The sequence below is a fragment of the Apteryx rowi genome, unplaced genomic scaffold, assembly GCF_003343035.1.
Source record: "Apteryx rowi isolate R43461 unplaced genomic scaffold, aptRow1 scaffold_34, whole genome shotgun sequence".
Lineage (NCBI taxonomy): Eukaryota > Metazoa > Chordata > Aves > Apterygiformes > Apterygidae > Apteryx > Apteryx rowi.
Window position 1 is genome coordinate 379,251 of NW_020449863.1, and position 22,751 is coordinate 402,001.

General features: G+C 41.5%; 1 protein-coding gene across 3 annotated transcripts in view; it reads right to left on the reverse strand.

The window, feature by feature from the left end:
• Positions 1–22,751, reverse strand: part of DTL (denticleless E3 ubiquitin protein ligase homolog) — a 27,576-nt gene continuing 4,825 nt past the window's right edge. For all 3 annotated transcript variants that reach the window (XM_026072275.1, XM_026072276.1, XM_026072277.1), the window contains 8 exons: positions 22,282–22,355; positions 20,909–21,012; positions 19,829–19,933; positions 17,144–17,256; positions 12,765–12,854; positions 10,754–10,892; positions 5,835–6,694; positions 1–4,284 (listed from right to left, as the gene is read on the reverse strand). In XM_026072275.1, coding sequence (XP_025928060.1) covers positions 4,216–4,284; positions 5,835–6,694; positions 10,754–10,892; positions 12,765–12,854; positions 17,144–17,256; positions 19,829–19,933; positions 20,909–21,012; positions 22,282–22,355 — 1,554 coding nt within the window. In that variant the 3' untranslated portion in view covers positions 1–4,215. The remainder of the gene's footprint in view (positions 4,285–5,834; positions 6,695–10,753; positions 10,893–12,764; positions 12,855–17,143; positions 17,257–19,828; positions 19,934–20,908; positions 21,013–22,281; positions 22,356–22,751) is intronic.

The window sequence follows — 22,751 nt, forward strand, 5'->3', positions numbered from 1 at the left end:
CTCAGCTCACTTGTGCTGGGACTAAGCAGGGAGTTACAGCTCCATCTGCGATCGAGCAAGCTCTGCTTAGCAGCATTAAGCTCACAATATTATTTTTAAACCTCACTCTTCTCTGCTTCCCAGGCAAAAAACATTATAAGGAGGCTACATACACCTTGTTCGGTAGGGGACACCGGCACCGGCTGAGCGAGCGCCCGGGGCCGGGCAAGTGGGAGCCGAAGGAGATACCCGCCGTGGGCCTGAGTGCGACGGGAAAGTGGAACACGACATCATGCATGCCTGGAAGCGAGCGAGCGAGTCCTGCTCGCTCAGCAGCGAGGCGAGGGCTTCGCCACGAGGCGCCAAGAGGAGGGCCTTAACCTTCCCGTGGCAGCAGCACGTTAACAGCCAAACCAGTGTGCTGCTGCTGCTGCTGCTGCTGTGCACCGCTTGAGCTGCTCGCCTTGCCACTGTTTTCCAGCTGACGCGGCTTGAGATGCCAGAACAAGAAAATTAGGGAATTGTCACACAGAAAAGTTTTCCTGCTGCCTTCTCGCTTGAAAATACGCACTGCTTTTATATAATACTGCTCACCTAACAGTCTTGCATCACTTTCTTTAAGGATCGCCTACGTACGGAGTTACAGAAGAACTGTTACTTCAGAATAACTGTTTCTGAATAACTCTGTGAAAAGACAGGCTTATGCTGAAACAAGGAAGCCTTATTCTGGTTCATCTTAATCCTTTGTCAAAACCGACTGCTTTCCGAAAGCAGATGAGGTTAAACCAGACCAGGCACTCCTTATTCTGGAATATGGGTGCCAGTATGCAAAAGGATCAGGAACTGCCTTTAAACTCATATTCTATCTTAATCTGAAAGAATGGGCAAGCATGGACAAGCACCCCATTTCACGGAGGAAAAAACTACAGGATCTAGACAGGAGGCTGACACAAAGGCAGCATGTGGGCCTCCCAAGTGCTACTCTTTCTTTTAAGCAAGTAACACGCGTGTGAAATTTAGTTTCTCCTGTTAATTGTATCTCTTATGCAATATACTTTGTTCTTTTAGTTTTATCCTTAGGTGGATTATTTTTTTTTCCTTGCCTACTTCTGCAAATGTCAGTTTTCTCTTTGTTACCCCAGTCTCACTTCTTAAAATTGCCTGTGTACAAGCAACCGGTTTCCTACAATGCTACACTTCTAACTTTCACTTACCACCTTGCTATCAGCTACCTACACCGAATCAAAGTCTACTCAAGCAAATCAGGGCTTGTTTGATTTATTTCTGTCACATGCTGCTTTAACGAATCCAATCAACTCTCTAATCTCACTGCATACACTCTCCTTTCCTCCCTCAGTAAATCCAAGAAAATTAGCAGAATAAAAATAATGGTGACACTGAATAATTCAGTAATACATTCTGCCAATATTTGCCAAAACTCTGGTCAACACAGGCCTACTTTGCTATCGCTGCAACATACGGTGTATCTGCCTTTACAGTCCTATGGAGCAGGGAGATCATCTGACTATTATTAGTCTATTTTTTAGATACTTAACACCTCCTGCGGGAACAAGAATAGAACAATAAACTGGGGTTTACCTCGCTCGGGGACACACACACACACACATATATGCACACTATGGATCCATCCAGCAACTGGCCTTGCACACACAGCGCATCCAGTAGCTGGTCCTGGATCCTTGCTCTTCCAGGTGCCTCAGCCCTAGAGATGCATGTGCATGCACATGCACGCGCACACACACACACACACAAGCAGGTCTCCAAGTGACAATTAGAAGGCAGACACTGAGGGCAGAGACATCTGCAGCAGCAGCGTCTGCATGGAAAACCCAGCAAGATGCATAAAGTGGCATCTACATATGCAGAGAGAGAGAGGGCTTGGGAACAATATCTCAAAAGGCTTCATTTGATTATAAAACATGAAGTAGAGTTTTTGGCAATCCTTTAGAAAATAGTTCAGAAATACAGCCTGCTGGCTCAGAACAAGAGGTACTTGAGGGCGTAAGTCCTGATGCTTAGTTCAGCAAGTATCTCAGGTAAAGACAGCACTTGCTATCTTAAACCACTTAATGTAGGATTCCTATCAGTGACTCTTTCTCTACGCTTCTGCGATCATGATTTTGTAAGACCAAGGTGCTTGGCCATAGGATATAAGTTTCAGTTTCTTTTTTAGACTCTCAGACAAGTTGAGTTCAGCTTAAGAGGAAAGAAGTTATGGCTGGTGGTCCATGAAACAGGCTGTTCCACTAAACAAATACCCTTTAAAAGAAGGAAGAGTCTCATAGTCCCATGCAAGATGATTAATCCAAGTGCTCACCCCTTAATGTTTATCACCATAGATGATCATTTACAAGATACAGAAGATAATGGTTTGCGTGTGGGACATATCTGGAGGAGGAAAATATTGCAAAAGATATGGAGGATCATGAAACCCTATTGCTTTCAAAATTGCTGACCAGACTCTCAGGTACTTCAAGAGCGTCCAGATCTCCTTACTCTGCAATCTGCTATTTACAAACTGGAATGGAAGAATCCTGCAGGGAAAACAGGCTGTAAGCAAAGCATTTTGAACCATACACAATTGCTCCGATTAATTACAATTAAGACAGAATTAAGTCCGTCTGAAAGTTGCTCTTGTTCCTATTCATACCTTAGCTCTGGCCAAAAGCTGCAATTTGATGACAACCACTTTTTTTAAAAACACACTATATACTTATTTTTGCTTTACAGCTGTAAGAGAGCTTTCACAAAAGCCAGTTTCTCCCATGTCATTTATTTCCTTGCAAAATACAGTCCACAAAATAAAATAAAATATAAAGCAAAATGTTTTCCTCTGATCCCTTTCAGGTACCATACTACTCAATGGCACTGAAGAATAGGTGTGAAATTTGCAGACAGAAAACATGAATTAGTTGGATTATATTCCCTTCAATTACCTCAATACTTTTGCAGTATGAAGACTTTATAGAGATTCAGAGATTGTTTTTTAAGAAGTTCATAGGAACCGTTATACCAGAAGCAAGACTAAATGCTCCAATCTAAGATGTGGATCTTCTATTAGCTACTCCTATGGAAACCAATGACTTAGGAGTTAGTATCATTAGCCAGCAGGACTGTGATCTCATTTAAGTTAGTGACCTTTTTCTATTAGCATCAATGATGACTTACAGATGGCAAAGCATTTATTATTAATATGTAAACTGGCAAGTGCTTTCTAAAATGTCAAGTGCCCCCCAAACTTACAAACTATTATTTTATAAATGCTGTTTATAAAAGTGTTATGAAATTATTCTATAGGCAGTTATTAGCACCTTTGCTACAGGCTGCATCTGTGAGAGGTCACTGAGCAACCATCTGTTATGGAATGCCCATTTGGGATGGATTAAACCAACCCTTTGTAACACACCTTGCCACTACTTTATTTCAAAGAGATGACAGGTTGACAGCCTTAACAGCTGTAGTGCTGATGGCCCAAAAGTCAGCTAAGCCTGTAAATACAGAAGTTTTCAGACTGAGAGGGAAGGGGATGGCAAGAGGAGTACAGGCATCACATACTTGACTGTACTTTGTCTCCTATAATCACCAGCTGTGCCATCAGATGGAGACAGATACGCAGGGCATTTAGAAGTCTTTTACGTTTACAGGAAGCCACATTTATAACTTTCCTGCCAAAATCAGAGTCATTGCTGTGCTAGAGGAACAGCTGTAGAAATACCACTCAGCACAAAGTGGCTCAGCTCAGGTCTACCCCCGGTAAGAGCTTCTCCACAGCCATTCTGACACATGCTCTTCAAGAGGGTGCACAGGCTTTCCGCAGGATTCTTAAGAGAGCATTTCAATAGCAGATTAGTAACACGAACTGACAAGCTGTACATGCCTGTCAACAATGCACAGCAAATATGCTCCTGCCTTTGGAATTCAGCAGTCGCCACATGAACAATACTCAGCTTTCTTTATAAAAGAGAAACTGTATTGAAAAATCCATCATCTGAACTCACTAAGAGACCATGAGTGTCCATAAGCATTGTGTAAGTGTTCCATGCTCAGCTGATTTCAAGTGTTAACAGGTTTAAAAAACAGGAGAATAAAAATCCATGTTTATAAAGGTCTGACAACAAGCTGAGTAATCCCAATGCATTGCTCTGTCAGTGTTGCTAAATCTGGTCTTGATACCACAGCGTCAACATCCACCAGGTACAACTGCTGCACCCTGCTTTAGTCATTCTGTGGCTTTCTGTGGAAGTATGTGCAGATCTTCCTCATGGAAACTGAAGTGGTTACAGCCTAGAAAAAACAATATGAAGAAACCTTTCAAGATTAACACTTCAAATGCTGCAGGAGTCTTAAAGTCTCCCCTCCATCATTGCTCCAGTTTGTTTAGTCCCTCAGATAAGACTCTAAATGAGAGGTTCTTTGCTATAATCTGTTTGTCTTACAGATAAGAAGCTTAGTAGCTACAGGAAACATTGGCTAAAACCTGGGGCTGCCTTACTGCCCTAGGAGAAGCACTCTTGCTGTGGTTTGAGCTTGTCTACAGCACACAATAGAGCTGCAGGTTTCCAAGATATAATAGATCAATGAGTCTTGGTGGCACTCTAAGCACCTTATCAGGCTTTGCATGCAACACTGGCCACGAGCATCCTGAGATTTGAGCTAAAGCATAGTGGGTGGAGAGAGAATTCTTCCATAGTAATCTCTCTCCAGGGCAAATCTTTTTTGTCTTCTGTTTAAACATGTACAGTATCAAGCACAAGCAGTTCTAGGTTTATTATTACCAAGATTTCTTGGTCCAACCACAATACTAAGAGCTCAAATCCTATGCATGACTTAAAGGTAAGGAGTGGTGGCTTGCCCACTTCACATCTGACAGAAGTGCTGAAAGAGATGAAATCAGGTAAAGCAGGAGATATTTTACCAAAATAACCCTTAGTCATGGCAACAACTTCTAGCATCAGATACTCAATTGCGAGAACAACTAAAATTTGATGATTGAAAATTTACATAAGATTTACTGAAATAAGAATCTAAGTTATAGACACTGTAGGATTTGGAGTCCAGTTTCACAGAACAGATGAGTTTGTTTTGAACACGTAATCATCATATCTCAGTTTGCAGGTTAAACCCTCAATCTCCCATGCCAACTTTTTAACTGCTTTATAAGCTTAACTTTCAGATCCTAGGATGAGCTTCTCATGCATCAAAAGTAGGATTATGTAGGTCACATCCTGCCCTCTGACTCTTCTGCAATGCCTTCATTTTCTATTAGTTTTCAACAGAAGGAATCGAAGGCAGAATTTAGCCCCACAGTTTTAACACGGATAACAAATTCTTTTGCTACGTGGACTAGAATAAAATTTAGCTCTTTCTTCCAATGCTGAAGTGACTTTGCAGGAACATAAATAGGCAGATATGATGGTGAACACATATAAACAGTACATCTGCCAGGAAAGGTGCTGTCATTATTACGCTTCTTGGAGCAAAGTTTTATTTCAGGTGATGGCTACATCCTTAGAACACCCAACTAGGGACTGCAAGGATTATCTTATATCCTATGTGCTTTAAGTCCCTTTCAAATGAGGGACCAAACGGTTCTGAAAATTCTCTTCCTGTATGGGGGGGATTAGTAGATGAAAGCATTAGTGTGTTTGTTAGACCAGTATTGGGGCTTATTTAGGCCAGAAATCATCTCTCTTTTTTTTTTTTTGTCATAATCAAATGGATCAGATAATTCTTGAAATGCCTGAGTAGGAGAGAACTAAACGTGCGCAACAAGGAGAGAGTGGTAACTAGCAATAACCTCTTTCATTACCACCATGACTAACTGTTCTACTTACAGCTTTCGGTGAAGTGGCCACTGCTGCCGCCTCTTGTCGTTTTGCACTGGGATTACAAGATGATGGGGGGCTGTTTGGTGCATTCCGGATGCCAGCTTTGCCAGTCCTTAGCTTCTCTCCCAGAGCAGACAGCCAGTTTTTTCTTTCAGGTGAACTATTTTCTTTATCTACTACGTCAGCCCCTTTCCTGCAAGGAGATCTGAAAAGAGGGGGAGTTTGAACTCCTGATGGATTAATAGGGCTTTCAGGAAAAGAAGGCTCTTTTGGGCTGTGGCTAGAGCCTTCACGGTCTTTATCCAACTCAGCAAGACTTAGAGAACTTTCATCACAAGCTTTTTGGCCTGCAGCCAAATGACATAAATTTAACTTGGATTTCTTAGCCACATGGTCCAGTTCAGTCACGCAGCTACAGGTCTGTAGACACTTCTGCCCCACATCATCTTCCTTGCTGCAATCAAGCCTTCTTTTGGCACGCTTTTCAAACCGCGAGTGCGCTGCTTTAGGAGTGCAAGCTGTCTCCAAGAGACCTTGTGTGACTTCTGCCAGGGCTTTCCTAGGAGAAGGAGCCTTTTTCTCCACGTCTGGAGAAGAAGAGCCCGGAGTCCTAATAACCCAATGTTTAATGGACATTTTGGAGGAAGGTATCAGTTTGGGAGAAGTGCATGGGCTGGCTCTGCTCTGCTTTGCTGGTGTACAGGTTGTGGCCATTTGGGTTTTGAGAGAGCCTGTTGGAGTGTTTGTAGAAAGAGGAAGGTCTCCAGAATAACTGGGAGCACAGGCAGCTGGACGTGGCGAGGAAATACATGGGTTGCCCACTGTGAAGACCTTGGCAGGAGTACTCTGCGGGCTGGTTGGCAGACCTGCGAGAGGAGAAATAGGTAGTCTAACGAGGAACACAGAACAGCAGACTAAAGACAGCCCTTTTATAAATACTCCTTCCAGGTAGGAGATTCTGAATTTAGCACTGACCCCACTTCTCAGACATACCCTTTTGAGTTACAAATTGCATAAATCCTTTTAATTTCAGTTAAACTAACACAAGTCCTATTTAAAATACTGTATCATATTGGTAAGTATAAAACAGAATGCTTACTTGATGTCTGACTTCTATCCCTCCTGTAACTAGCACTRCTTACATGAACTACAGCCAAGGGACTTATGGATAGACAAAATAGGTCTTGAATCTTCTAAGTTTATCTAGCCCTGCTGGAAGCTTTGCAATGGCTTAGTCCAGATAGCTCTTTTGAGAAGCTGCCTGAGGACAAGATTAGGTTCCTAACTGTACTAAAATCTTTTAGTGGTTTCATAACTGAGTTGAGGGACAAAGGTATTGTAAGCAGGTCCCATAGCTAATTGTACACTGAGGAAGCCTTATACGAGAATGCCCTACTATATGAATAATGCTCCTAGTCAGGTGTTAACAGTTGTATATTTTAAGATAAAAAGAACAGGAAAGGACATGCTTTCATCCTATTGCCCTTTTGCTAGAGAATTTTCTGCAATGCTGTATTAGTACAAAGATATTAGCCAGTTATTTACCACACCTAGACAAATGTGAGAAATTCTTCACCTCCTGCACAAGGACTTAAATTCTAAAGAAAATAAAATCTTTCACTGTGCTAAGTTATTTCTCTAAAACAAATGATTCCAAGACAAATATGTCACAATGGCTTTAGAGCTCACTAGCTACTGTGTAAAAGCCCTTGCTTTTAAAACAGGAGCTGAGCCTCTTAAAACATGAAACAAAGTAGTCATAGGTAGGTTTGCAAGTGGGGCAGTAGGACCTCGACAGTAACACTGGGAATCATGGGTAGCAAACATCTTGGTCCTCAGCAATATTAGAGGGGTTTTAATCCCTATCACCCTCCAGCAGAGAATACATTAGTGGGTCTGTTTAATGCCTGCTTTCTATTCACCTAACTTGAGGTGATGCAGTTGAACAGGATAGCACATTAGCTACCTTACACATTTCTACTGCTGAGCACAAGGGCTCTAAACGTTTTCTGTATAGCAGGGGCTTAATCAGAACTCCTAATTCTCAGCATTAGCTGTTATACTGTAAAGTGCCTCATAAGGACAGTGAGAAGCATAGTGGGAATGCCCTGCCATTTCTCTGGAATGCCAGACTCTCTCAAGTAACCTGTTGAGTGACCACCTACACGACCCTGATTACATACCACACTAATCTCCTTTCAGTCCTTCCTTTTACTACAATAATATATACATACATATTAGTACTGGTGCATCACAGCAAACTGAGTAGGATCCCACATTAATGGATCCCACTACAAATCACTTTGAAGCCCAGAGTAGAGTTAAAGGCCCCTTTCCTGAAGAAATGTGCTATTTCATAACAACTTGCTTCAATCTGGTTGCAGAGAACGTCACTGCCAAGATTGGTTCTCCTAATCTTTACTTTAATGAGCACTTACAAGACAATATCTCAGCTGGAGAATTAGTTGCACTTAAAAATTTAAGCTCTTAGAGGCAGAAGAAAGCTAGCAAGCTCAGCAGCTCTCAATCCCTAATGACCATCTGCAAATTCATACAGCAGAAATATGGCATGAGTAGCTGGACGGGAGCATTCTCAATCCTGCCACAGTCTGAAAGTTGCACTGTGGAGTCACCAGATAACGGGCGGGCAGGGGAGGAAAAAAGCTGTCTTGGAGGGTTGGATGGATGCCATGATGAAAAGCAAACCAACTGCACCCTGAAGCCTGGGAAACAGAACATAAAGATCAGACTTTTCTGTAAGATTGCATGCATTGTTCAGGCTTCTGCTAAGCTAGATCCAAGCAGTTTTGACATATGTTGCCATTCCATTTAGGATGCACAAGCATCTTTGCAATGAATACTGTAAATACCTGTAGTCCACCTACATAACACCAAAGCAGGTATTTCAGATGTTTCCTGCCTTCTCTCCCTTCTGCTGTAAGTTTTCTAGAGTGACATTATGAACCTCCAGATTTAAGAGTCATGAATTTTTCTCATACAGGCCAGCTCCAGAAATTTGGTTACACAAAAATATAGAGAAAGTAGTGCAACTTAGTGAAACCACAAAAGCAGTTTCCAAAGAAAAGGAAACTGTGCTTGCCACACTTCATGATATAGGTCAACAGTCAATACACAGCCTCAGTCTCACAATTTGTGCCATATAAATGGGTGGGAAACTACCTAGATCTCATTCCAGCAGGTCTGAAATAGTACTCAGCTTGCCAGCTCTGAATCAGTCTCTGCAGATAACTTGTACATTCTAACAGCACGTGCTTTGTGTTCAAGAGCCAAGGTCAGCAGGAAGCCTGCCGTTGCGTTTGCAAGGTCTGTGTACTTCCTCTTCCCTCCTGTGTTGCTCTAATGCAGCAAGAACAAGGAGAAAAAAGATATTTTTCTAGTATAATTGCTAAGGCTGGCTTGTAAAGTTCAGTGTACAAACTACTTTAGGTTTTGGGCTTCTAGACTAGATTTAGGCTTACTTCTCTTTTGCTGAAAATAGTACACAGTGATTTCTCAGGCTTCTCTGAAGCAGAGCGTATGCACACACACAATTTCCCAGCTATGGAGCAGACCTGGCACTCTCCCTCCTATTGTCCTGCAAGCTTCCTGCAAGAATGTTACTCACCAGCAAAAGGTTAGATGCAATGTTATCCCATTAGTGGGACTGGGAGACCTTCAGCCTGTATTTGTGTTAGCCAAGGTGAAATTCATTTGGAGAGTGGCTTGAAAAGATAGGTGGAACACAGGAAGTCACATCAACAGCTGCTGCAGAGCTATTGTATACTTAGTATACTTAGTTTCAGAGCTACTATACAGAGAAGCTCATCTTATCTCACTTTTGGGGATTCCATTCACCTGCACTAACATAACACAATGCAAGTTTCAGACAAGTTAAAAATAATGCTGTGATGCAAGGCTCCTTTCTTTTGGTTTGCACTACTGTCCAGAGGCTACCTTCTCTTCTGCAGAGGAGCAGCAGTTCAGAACTGAGGCAACACTATATATCCTGAACAGATTTTTCCTGCTGGGAAATCTTTATATGTATATATCAGAATGATCTAGACCAAACTTAGATATTCTTGAGAGTGATAGAGCCCACATCTACTAGTTTTGGAAGTATGCTGCATAGTTCATCTGATCTCCTGGGCTTTCTGGAAGTGTATGGTATTTATTAACTAGTTTTAACAGGTGAATGGATGAATGTTATTGATTACTTTTGGAACATATTATACACATGGTGATTGGCTATGGGCATTTTTTAAGTCTTTTCCCTGAGTGCCATTGGTACAGCACAGTCAGTACCTCTGACCGTATGAAGCTAAGAAAGAAATGTGACACTCAATAGCAGTAGCAAAGAATACTGTGGAGAATTCATCTGCTGGGCAGGAGGAAACAATTCAAAGTTCCAGGGCTGTATATGTGCCTTTACTAGGTAAAACATCAAATTCAAAGAAGCATATGACCTTCCTGCTCTCAGCTACTATGTGATAAAAAATAAAAAAAAAAAGTGTTGCTAATAGTTAATAACCAAATCCTTTTTATTTGGAGTTGCAAGGACTCAGTTCTGAAGCCTGTGATTCTGTGTTCCAGCTCTGCCAGTTAAAGAAGTCCATGCAGGCACGACATCTGCTTTGCCTGATCAATTATCAATTACCCTGCTGGTGCCCAGTGAAGATCTGGCTGCCCAATAAGCTGTGTTAATAAATATTTGCCATGCAGTCTGGTCATGGAGACTTCAGCATAGCTGTAAGATATTTCAGCTAGCTCCTCTAGTTGGTGGTAGAAGTACTTACCAGTAGAAGTATCTGGCTGGTTATACAAATTATTCACTAATATGAAAAAAATTGAAGACTAAGACAGGCAGAAGGCTTCTGCTGGTACAAAGAACACCCAAAATTTAGAGCAAGATACCCCAGGGTCCATACCTACTCCACCTTGTTCTTCTGGTTGCTTCTGAGTGACCCAGCCTACCAAGTTGACTTTGCTGAATGCTGCCTTCTCCTCCTCAGCACAACGTCGTAAGCGCCAAATCCTCACAGTGTTGTCATCAGAGCACGTTGCAATCTACAGTATAAATTAGTTTGTTGAAGCAACCAGGCCACATCCAGTGGTTCACAGGCCAACTGAACTAGAACAGCTACACTTGACACACCGTGCCAATATGAATGCAGGGTGAAACCCTGGATGAGGGGGTACAGGATTTGCCCATAAAACAAACAAAACAACACAACCCTATTTCTTTAGTGTATCAGAGTGTACTGATTTTAAAGGAGCAAGGCTGCCTCACAGGCAAAAAGCCTTTACGTTTTCCTGCTAGAAAAGWTTCAGCCACTAGTAACCATTTGCGTTAGCATAGCTCTGTGACAGATGACAGTCTGCTCAGGGAGGGCCAATGCGTATTTTGAAATTTCAACCATTCAGGCAAAAAAGCCATCCAGTCATGCCCCACTGTACATGTTCCAAGAAACTGAAAACAACTTGGGACATTTCTGCACCTGCATCTAGGGCTGCGTCTGTCATTCAGGACCTTTTCTGCTTGGGGACAAACGTTTGCAACACACTGAAAAGGTGACATTGGAAGGCTGTTGCACTAGCCTTGAGCACTACCTCTACAGACTCTGATGTTAGCAGTATCTGGCAGAGAAAAATCAACTCTGCTAGAAACATTAGTCTAGATTCCAGCCTTGGTTTCTTGCATTCCAAAATGATCTACGCCATCTATTTCAGAGAAGCAACAGAACCTGTCCATCCCACACTTTTATGGCTCTCTTTGGACCAATTGTCTAGTGACTCACTTGGGAATCAGCAGCAACAAAAAAGAAATGCTGTGGCCAAAGTTCATAGTAATCTGGATGGGAAAATGTCTCTACTCTGACCCCATGACACCGATATTGTTCCTACAGAAAGCAACTTTGCCTCTCAAATCACTCCAAGTAGATCCCCATCTTTTCTTAACATTATCATTTTCACTTGTCTCCATGCTTCAGAATTTGTACGATAGCTAACTGTTTCTTACCTGTGTTGACAAAGATTTCAAAGGCTATGTTGGTCTGCATTTCCAAGCCATCATGATCAGGATGCTGGGCTACACATACCACAGATTTAATCTAAAAATGATAGTTCACAGATTCTTGCACACCCTTACAACTAGAACAATTCTTCCTACATTTGTCTGCAAGACTCCTGTCTCCTGCACTGCAAAGCTATTCTGAAGCCCTGGTGCTATAATGAAAGTTAGGGAAAGTGGCTGAATTGCTTAATGCTGTTGGGTGAAAGAAACTCTAGCTATGGTTAGGACACTATGGTTTTTCAGGGTTATTTCTCATTCTGAGCTAGGCTGACCATGTTACCCAGCTCCCTACCACAATTCTCTTCCTTTTAGTGATACTTAGTGGATAATTACTGACACAATTCCACCATGGGTTTTTGGGTGTACACACAAACATTTGTCATAGGAACAGTTCAGCTTTAGTAAAAAAATAACAATTTAAGAACCCACATGTGTTCTTGAAAGGAGATTTGAAACTGCTTACCACTCTGTACAAATCTGACGCATGTATCAATGGTCAGCTAGGTAAGGAAGACATAAACATGGAACCACAAAACAAGCCGTTGGCTTATGAAAGCCCTGAAGAAATAGCTAAACAGTTTTGTCTCCTGGAGTTAGTGTAACACGCTCTCATCAGGAGACATCTTTGTTCATTTACAATTTGCTAGATCTTATCAAATAGTCCAAATTATTTGAAAATAATAAAAAAGTTTTGATATATTGTATTCATATGACGAGTTTGGTTTACTGCCCCCAAAACTGAACATTTTGGGAAGTTATTAACTAAGAACATCCTTCCAAATAAACACCACTTAAATTTTGAAAAGCAGATGTTGTCACGTCACAAATATTGTTTCACAGGAAAGACAATTTTCTAGAAAACAAACCTTAGTGAAGTCTGAAGGACACCAAGCAACAGAGGTAACTTCTTGAGAGTGACCAAGTAGTATCCATGGAAGAAGGCTGGGCTCAGAAACCTTAAAAATTCCATAGGAAAAAAAAGTATAAAATCAGAAGACATGCAGCCTAATACACATTAGTAAAAAAGGACTGCACAGTCCGCCTGTGAAGCATATGAATACTTTCTGTCTTTTCTATATGAGATAGATAAGCCAAATGCTTTCAGCCTGTCATCATATTCCATTACAGCTGAGAGGAGAACTCAGCTGTAAATCCCTGTTCCTTTACTCACAGAACTTCTTTTCAGCACAAGATATCTTGGGAGGTGTCACACTCCCAAAAATCACCACAGCTTCTGTACTCTTTGCAGTTGTGGAAAAACAATGTTCTCTGTAGGATTTAATGTCTTAAAGCAAGGTAGGAATTAATTTCATAGGGATGACATTAGTAAGGGTAGCTACTCCATGACAGGTGTTCAGTAGTCCATATAGTACAAGTCCATGGTTTCATTTCAGTACTTCGTGGACTGTCAGAAGTATCTGAATACTCTTCCTCACCCATAAAGTGTCCTCACAACAAGGACTATGGGCAATCTTTTCTGATTTTCTGAGGTGATGACTGACTGAGCTCTAAGAATCAGTTTGTGTTTCATTTCTAGAGGTGAAGCAGCTGGTCAGCACTGAGATGTACTGACTTGCCTGAAAGCACTTGTTTAATTCCTGCTGCACACAGGACTTCGGCCTCGAGAGTTGTCAACCCAACACACTATGCGAGCATATTATTGCACTAAGTAACCCTGTCTGTTCTAGGTAAGATGCTTAAAAGTTTGGGAAACTCCTACTTTGAATTAGAACAGGCAAATATATTCTGCTGCTATTTTACAAATGTCTCAATGATTTATTAAAAATAAATAAATAAATAAAATCCAATAGATGAATCTTCACTGGCTTTAGAATTGGTATTTGTGTAGCTGCCAAGTGGCAGCACCTCTTCCAGCCAATCTACTGGAGCAGAGAGCCTCTTAAGAGATCATAAAAACCTCCCTAAAGCACACATGTTCATTAAACTGATCTCCATTTCTCTTATACCCTTCATAAAAAGCTTTCTCCTATTCTACAGTATTATTATTAATCTTCAGTTGCAGCTCACATAAGTGAGAGATACAGCTGAAGCTAGCATTAGGTGGCCTGAGGAAGAAACACACACACACACACACACACACACACACACACACACACACACAAATGCACACAAACAGATTACATCCAAGTTTTGCATGCTTTCAGCAGGCAAAGCTTTCTGGAGCTATGAGTCACCATTACTGATGTGACATTATGAGGAGGATTTGCATACATGACTAAGTGAATGAACAGATTCTTTACTGTGTGGGAAAAGGAATATAGATTTCAAAGGAAGATGCAAGACAACAGGGAAGGCTTTGGGTTTCCGCACAAGTTTCTCTTGTGGATCCCCTCCTGTAACAGCCTGCAAAGCTAAAACTGAATACCCAGCTTCCGAATCTTGAAGTTGTTCTGATATAAACAGGTTTATCATAACAGGCCACTTTTTCCTGGCATAGCAGAGGCAATCACTTGACTAAATATCTACTAAATGCCTTGTTCAGAGTATTCCCTTCTCTGCCAAAACATGCAATACCATGGAAACTAAATCCCTATTTAGGGAATAAACTGCAGAAGAGCTTGGTGCAGAGAACACCTTCATTTACATTTAATAGCAGTCTTGCTATACACACATAACATAGACACAATAGCAGTCTAGTGGCCATTGATTGTTGATAGGAAAGCAAAGGAAGAGAATTACACTTGCTGGGCCAGATTCTACACTCATGCTGGTTTTACAGTACACTAGTGTCAATTAAACCAATTACACCTAATTTATACTATTGTGCACAAAAGGAGGATGCAGTCATTGGAATTTGAAGGAGAAAGAGGCCAGACTACATTGTCAATAAAATGCGTCTTTCTCCCTCAGTGCTAGAAAAAACAGAATTACAAGACTTCTAGGTCTGCATTTCCTTATGTCACCGGAATGCTAGAGTCCAGAAACTCTCAGTTTTAGCCTTGCTTCTTAAGAAAGCGAGGCTTTCTACAATGAGGGGACCCATCCACCTACTTCAACTTTTGGCTGAAATTGGCCAGCAGGTCCACACCTGAAAGACGGCAGTGATCTCGAAACAGCTCCATGCTTACAAGAGAGGCTGTGAAGACAATGTTCCCATGGAGTAAGGTGGGCATAATTACAGCAGCATCCATTCTGTTTGGCCAAAGACAGTTGGCCAGTCTGCACACGTCAGGATTAGCCTCAGCTCATGCTCCTTTTTGCCTGATTTGACAGGGTATTGATGGGAGGTTAGGGCTATTAATAAATGAGAAACTGTAGAAAAACCTAGGAAATAAGGCTTTATCAGGTGCCCTACTCATTGAAACAGCTGTTGTATCCATCTTCAAGATTCAGGATGAAATGGTGCACGTAGTTTTATGCATCAGATGATACAGAAGCAAAAAAACTCAACACTGGGACAGACCAAAGGGTTACTTAATACAGTCACCTTGGAGTAGCTCATACCAGAGGATYCAAAGGCCAATGGAACTATGGAAGCACATATCTATAAGGGATATTTTCTACTTTCAGGGAGTCAGAGGATGCCAGCTATGTACCATTTTGGTAGAGAGAAACTTCTCTGCCCACTGGTTTTTATAAACTTAGGGTTGTTCAAGAGTCAGTTCATTAATCAGACTAGTAATAAAAAAAATAATAAAAAAAAAACCAAGGCAAAGTGAATGTTCATTGCCTGAAAGTGATGTTGTATGTGGAACAGACTGAAACAGCACTCCTGTCCATTCAGGATTTTCCTTGGGAAGTATTGACCCAAACGCAACTTAGCACTGCTGCCAAATTTCCTCAAAGAAATAATCAGGTGGACAACATTTTTGCTCTGCCTTCCATTCCTCTCTAAATATGGAGAGCTAGCACTTTTCATTAAGCTCTTTCCGACATTACCTGTTAACTGCTCATGAAATATCTAACCACATATTTTCACAGCATAGTAAGTGCTCATCTCTGGAAGAGATGCACACATTTCAGTCTCAGTAAAAGCTGCCTACATTTAAACAAGTTAAGGAGTCTATGGATAAGACAGATCTGAAATGAGATCGAGTTCCACTGAAAGTCCCACTTTCTAACATGACTATGGGATTAAAATAAAGATGATCATTGGATGATTTATTTAATAAATATGCAACAACATCTGTCACCCACATGCGATAGCAAGTCTGTGTTCCAGGAAAATATCAAAACGTGAATGCAAGATGCACAACCCAAGTTTTCACAGGTATTTTTGCTGAACAAGCTCAGAACATTAGGAAGGCTAAAATTACACCACCTGTTTTAACACAGGACTAGCCATGCTGCTATACTCATACTACTTCTGAGTAAGCAATCTAGCTGCTTACAAGAACAGTGAGCTCAGAATCAAAGAGACTATGTGCTCAAACCACAACCACAGGAGGGTGGCCCTCTGCTCCGAGGTTTGTATTTTACTTTCAAACTCATCATGAAAGGCGTAAGCAAGTCAGCATTCCCTAAAAATTGTAAAACATCTCAGTCACCTATGTTTCTACCTATTTTTCTTCAGATATAAAGTCCACTCTGTTCCCATACGGCTGTAAATTATGGAGAACAGAACTCAAAGCATGTTTCAATCTGAGGTCTCTGCTATTAACTTTGTGACATTTGCATTTCCTACACCCCAGTGCAAGATGCCAAGATGCCAAGTGACTAAGCCTCTCAGCTGTCAGACAGTGCTTTGGAATTTTGCTGAAGGCTCTGACTGAGCCCTTGCTGTAATACAAAGGGTTTAACTACTGTAAATTAAGCATGAGAAAAAGCTATGTCTGAAGCAAGAGCTGGAAAAAAGGGGAGGAAAAAAAAAAAGAGTGCCCTTTAAGACAATTAAACTGTTAGGTTTTTGCTAGTGCGCTCCACTGCTAAATATGAACCAAAAACTGTCTACTTGTCATAGCTGGCTGAATCAACAGGATTGAAAGAGAATTTTAATGCCCGTTAAAACCAGATTAAGATCAGCAACTTGCAATAAGCAGCAGTGATGAGAGACATATTGATGGCAGGAGGTTAGCTCTGTTTTACATTAAATAGTTACATCGAGCTTTGACAGCAACACACTCTGGGCACAACATGCCAGGAGCTAACCCCATGCTGCGATAAGTAGGAGTGGGAGGCAGGGAGTGTCCTGTGCGAACATGAAAAGCAAACGAAATGAAAGAACAGAGCAGTTGTGGGCAGCCAGCCTGGGGCTGCAAACGTGGGTTTCTCCCAAGCATCTCACCTTCCAGATGTACGCGTTGCAGTCACTGGAGCCACTAACCAGGAACTGGTCATCTGGGCTAACACTGGATTTGATGTAAAAGGTAGAATTCTGGTGTCCACTGAAAACTGCCACTGCGAGACAAAAAAAGAAAATAAAAGCACCCCTTAATGTACAGCTGTGGAGTTGGTTACATAAGCAGGGCTGATCTTACAGGCTTTTCCTGCCTGGCCACATATCCTCTAGAAAAAGTGGTTATGCTGCTCCCTTGCTCTAGGGCTTGAAGCTCCAGCCACCAAGAAGTAATATTCAGTAGGAGCCCTTGTAGCTTCTGCTACAAAGCAGGTTTCCCGGAACAGTTCTCTCCATAGCACTAGTAATCAGGGGCCATTTTATTAAAGTTTTCGTTCATTCGTATCAGGACCAGGCCAAGACATCATCTGGGCTACCCCAGCACACTAGTTAAGATTTCTTGTCTCTTCTTCCCATAGCCACAATCCTGCCAAATTAACCACTCCTGCTAAATTAACAGGGATAGCCACGCAGAAGACATAGCTAGGGCCTCCTTCCACTGAAGCAACAAAGGCATTTGCTACTGCTTTTTCCTGCTGCCAGCACCTTTATTTCGTTAACAAAACATATACTATGTCAGCTACGCTTGTCTATTGCCTATTTTTAAAGTCTCAGTGATGCTTCGGCTGATCTGTTAAAGCCTTGAAACCATCACCCTGAATAGCTGCCATTCTTCCTATTGCAAGAACCGGAAGCACCAACAGCCAACACAGGAGCTGAACGTGGATCTAGAGCACTTGGCCGCACTACATCCAGGCTTCTTATCAGGGTAGAAAGGGCAAGTTTCCCAATTTAGCACCACGTGTGACTGACTTTCCCGTCTACCAGCCCTGGCATAAGAAGCTTGGAAGTGTTGACACCACAAACATTGCAGGATCCAAGACACTGCAGCAAGAAAGCAGCAGTTTAGTARATGGTTGGAGGGTTTCCAATCCCTTTTCCGTAGTGTTTTTGGCAAGGAAGGTGACTTTCAGAGCAGAGACCACACGGTTGCCTTTGGCATTTTTTGAAAAGTTGCCAGACTCCAAAAGACCCTTTGATTTTTACCTGCAGCTCTTTCAATGCAGTAGTTACAGAGCAGTGAGTATCCTCCTAAGAGAGGCCTACAGGCAAATCCTATTACAGAATGATTTCCTCACATTCTCCTTCAAACTAAAGCTGTCTCAATATTAGACAAGAGTAGCTGCGATTGAGGAAAGAGGCCCAGCATGTTCCCCAGCCACTCACACCCAACCCAAAGGTTGGTGCTGCCCTCTGTGGGAGGAACAGCACACCGTTCCCACAACCATTCTGAAAATTCACACATTTTTAATCCGGCTGGGTGAATCAGGATTTCTCTCCAGATTTTATCCGTTACATACAAGGCAAAAACTAAGGCAAGAGGGAGATGGCTGAGTGTCCTGTGCTTTGGAGAGAACCCATTCTTCTAGGGGCACAGCCCAGTGAGAATACTTCCACAGCTCAGCAGTGACACCCAGGGTTAAAACCAACAATTGATCTATTAATATTTAACATTTGCACCACTTCTCAGCTTTGGAAGCATTCCCACCGGACTGTCTTCCTGAAGAGCATACAGAAGGGTGCATTGTTCATTTAATTTCAATTAACTGAAAGACTAAGAAAAGGCAGTGGAAACTAAATCATATGTCTGTCTGACTGGAATGCATCTAATAAGATTTGCTGCTTTCTGAGAAGCATCCATTGGCCCATGACAAAGAAGCTTAGTCCATCAAAGTTTGCGACCCATCTTGTCAATGTAAAGGTCACAGATGCAAAACTGAAGGAATCTAAAAAGCTGAAGATGCCACAATATGCTGAAGATGCTTTTTCCCAGAAATCTGCTATAGAAGCTAAATTGAAGAGGRCGATATCTTAAAATATATGAATACAACATACCAGCTGACAACTTTACATGAATTCACACCTAATAGAGCTTGAAAAATCAGAGACTGTCAGTAAGGGGATGATTCAAACTCGGTTCAGATTTAAAACAGCTGGATGCTAACCATTCCTAACAAGATAACTGGAAGCAATACGCAAACTATTGTTAGCCTCAATCTAGGTGAACCAGTATCTGCACTTATATGTGTTCTTATGCTATTACTTTTACTTGTGTGGCTTACTGCTAAATATGAACAGCTCTTGTAACAGATGCCTTTTCTCCCAGATAGTTTTAGACTCATGAGAATGGAATAGGTTTCTTATGTCTTCAAGCTGTCCCTGCAAGCCACTGCAAAGGAGAAAGTTGTCTTGTTACTCTCCATGATGTGTTTGTTAGCACTGCCAATTATCAGTCTATAAGGTGATGACAGTCCTCGTCTTTGGCCTGCCTAAGAGAACTGCTAATCAGGCTTCCAAGAAGTGGCAATTACAATGCTGGTTTGCACGATATGAGCGCTCAAGGCTGAGACTAAGCTCTTTATACCTATACCAACAAATCACCTGCAGTTCATAAAATGTTTTTTTCATTACTGATCAAGATCAGATTTGAAGCAGAGGTCTGTATCCATGCAACACTATTCGAGGCTCCCTGCCGCTAGATTTTATAGATGCCTGGTTTTGTGGATGAGTTTAGTAACCTTGCTGTATGTGGCACTCTTTTTTTGCAGTTATTTCCACAGATATCATTCTTACCTGGAGTGGTCCTTAAACTTGTCATATTGAACATGTAGATACTGTCATCTGTGCAGTTAGCAAACAGATTAGCGCCAGTGGAATCCAAAACCAGACTAGAATATCCTAAAGACAAAGTCAGAAGTTCTTTATAAGAAATAACTCCATAAAAAACATTTTGGGAAACATTCAAAGGAATCCTTAGAGAGGGAAATTTGGAAAGAATTTCTATCACATAAGAGAGATTGTCATTGGGAGCGTTTGTTTGTTTGACAGAGCTGTTGCTGGAGAAGGAAAGTTTCTAGATCAATATCTACATTTTCTTATGGCAATTCAGGCTGAGGTTTGGAGAGAATTTTCACCTTGACAGCAGGCAAGCAGTTATTTGATAGTTACAAATGCATAACAGGAATATCCAATTGTAGAAACAGATTAAAATAAATAGAAACCCTCATACTTCAGTAAAATAAGCCATTCTCTAATTTTTTAGTGATTTAGGATTTAGAAGAATCTTTCCCTGCCAGTAAGTTATTTCATAGCCAGCTCCTAGAGGATTTCCCTCATCTTCCTGAGTGTGATACCAATCATTACATCAAGATAGTTGATTAGACAAGACATCTGGAATTACTGTAGTTGATCACAGCATTGTAAGGAGTTAAGATACAAAGAAGTATAGAGCAGCACAAACAAGAACACTATGGTTTATGGTAACAAACAGCTTTAAGTATTACTCAGCTTTCAAAGACTACACTGATAAAACCCAGCCCATTCTGTTCTCTTTGCAAAGGAGTTCAGTCTGATTTCAACTCATGCACCAAAACCATTAGTTAAATGCTACCTACAGAGCTCTATTATTCCCTCAGCTCCATTTCTGAAAATATACTGTTGAAGCCTATAGAAGTTTTTTTTTTAATCATTGCTACAATGATGCAGAAATGGAACACTTGCAGTATTCAACTTGAAAATTTGGTACTGGCAATGAAAAAATCCTGCTGAATCTGTCAATCTGATATACAATTGGCTATAAATATAAGAGATAGGGTTCTCAGTAATTCTCGGATTCAAGTTGCACTTTGGCAAATGCATCATCCAATAACTTACCAAGTTTGCGAGTACTGGTCCCAGGGTAGCAAAAAGACTTGAATGGCACTGGATCCTGACGATAAGTGGCGTAGTTCCTGCGCAAGTCCCATACTTTGATCACACTGAAATATAAAAGTACAAGTGTCTTCAGCTTCTAAATCTGCTTTGCAATGGTGGTAGAGCCTTCTAAAAAAATACAGAAAGACAGATTGCTCATTGCTGAGAAGTGTCCAGTGATAAGGAGCACAAGTGAGCAAAACTAGACCAGAGACATGCTGAAAGCAAAACAATTGCTCTGCTGGGAATGAATAAGGAGGCAGCATTGTCTTTTGTAACTAACATAAGATACAACATAACCCTGCAAGTCAACTTTTCTCAGGTAAAAAAGGAAATGGCAAAGATGCCTTTGTACTCCTGACAATTGCTTCAATGTTTTTCTTGCCCTCCAGGAGCGAGCCTCCATCATGAGTTGTAGGCAGAGAAGTCATAATCATATTGGCCTCAGAAAGGCTTTGACCACATGGAGCCTGCTGAAGAATCAAGACCTGAGTGGATAATCTCCATGTTAATCAGTGATGCAGTTTGCTTGAGCTCCAAGATGCTACAACAGATCTGGCACCTAAAAGAATGCATCCTTTGTGACTCAAGACAACGTTTTTCCAAGCACACCTACACATATCCAGGCACCAACCATCCACTAATGTCCCAAAACAGCTCACTAACAATAGTTTGTTTACTTGTTGTCCAATAGACCTATAAGAATAGACAGAGATGATAAGAACTGTTCTCCTTCTGCCCCATAGCTAAGACACTCAAATGAACTTCTACCACATAAGCACAATTTGTCCCAGTGCTGCAAGCTCCAGTAAGAAAGAAAAGCAGCATTCAGCTAAGGTAATGCAAGCTGGCAGCATAGCTCTGCTGATTCTACATAGGTACCTCATAGCAACTGTAGCTTTGTGGGTCACTGTGTGATCTTAGAAAAAATCTCCTAACTTCTTTGTGCCATTGCTTCCCCGTACCTTGGGGACCCATCTATTTCTAAGCTGTACAACTTTTTCTGTCTATTCTAGAAAAGAGCTTACCTAGAAGCAATGTTATCATCGGTACTGTTAAAATTCTTTTTAATTGTCAGATAGAGCTGACTTTCCTGCAAAAAAAGTCACAGAGGGCATCTCATGTACCTGTACACCAGAGTATCAGGGCCTAAGTATGGCTTTTAGGGGCTCTGGGATTTGAATTGAGCAGTCAATGTCACCTGCAATGCTTAAAAGCAACGTATTGCAAACCAGAAATACCCAGAAGACTAATTTGAGCCAGAGGACTGTGTTCCCAATTGCTACAAAGAACATGCAGAACAGCACAGAAAAGCATGCATTCTCCCTCCTTACCCATCAACAGCTCCTGCAGAAATAAGAGTGTGTTCATCCTGAAGCAGCACCACAGTTACACTCTGCTGGAAGTCCTTAAAGGAAAAGAAAGAGCTGTTTGTTTTCTTTCAAGGTCAGCAAGATCTTGCTGCTTAGTTCAAGGCCAAGTGAATACTGAGGAAACCTCCTCTCAGCCAGAGACAATCTACACTCCTCTTGGCCATAGGCCAGCTTGAGTTTTGCTTTAGAACCAGCTTAATCCTCTTGGTTTTTCTCTACTGTCAGAATAAGTTTCACGTTCTCCAGCAAGCTGGTCACTACGGGCAGGAGAAGCTGGAATATCAGATGCCATTCATGACACACCAGTCCTTCAAACCTCTCCACCAGTGAAATTGCCACTGAATGGCAAGTGTTTGAATAGAACCTTAGGATTATACCCTTCAGTTGCTGACAATAACCAGAGCTGCCAATTATTATCCAGAGCTGCCTTC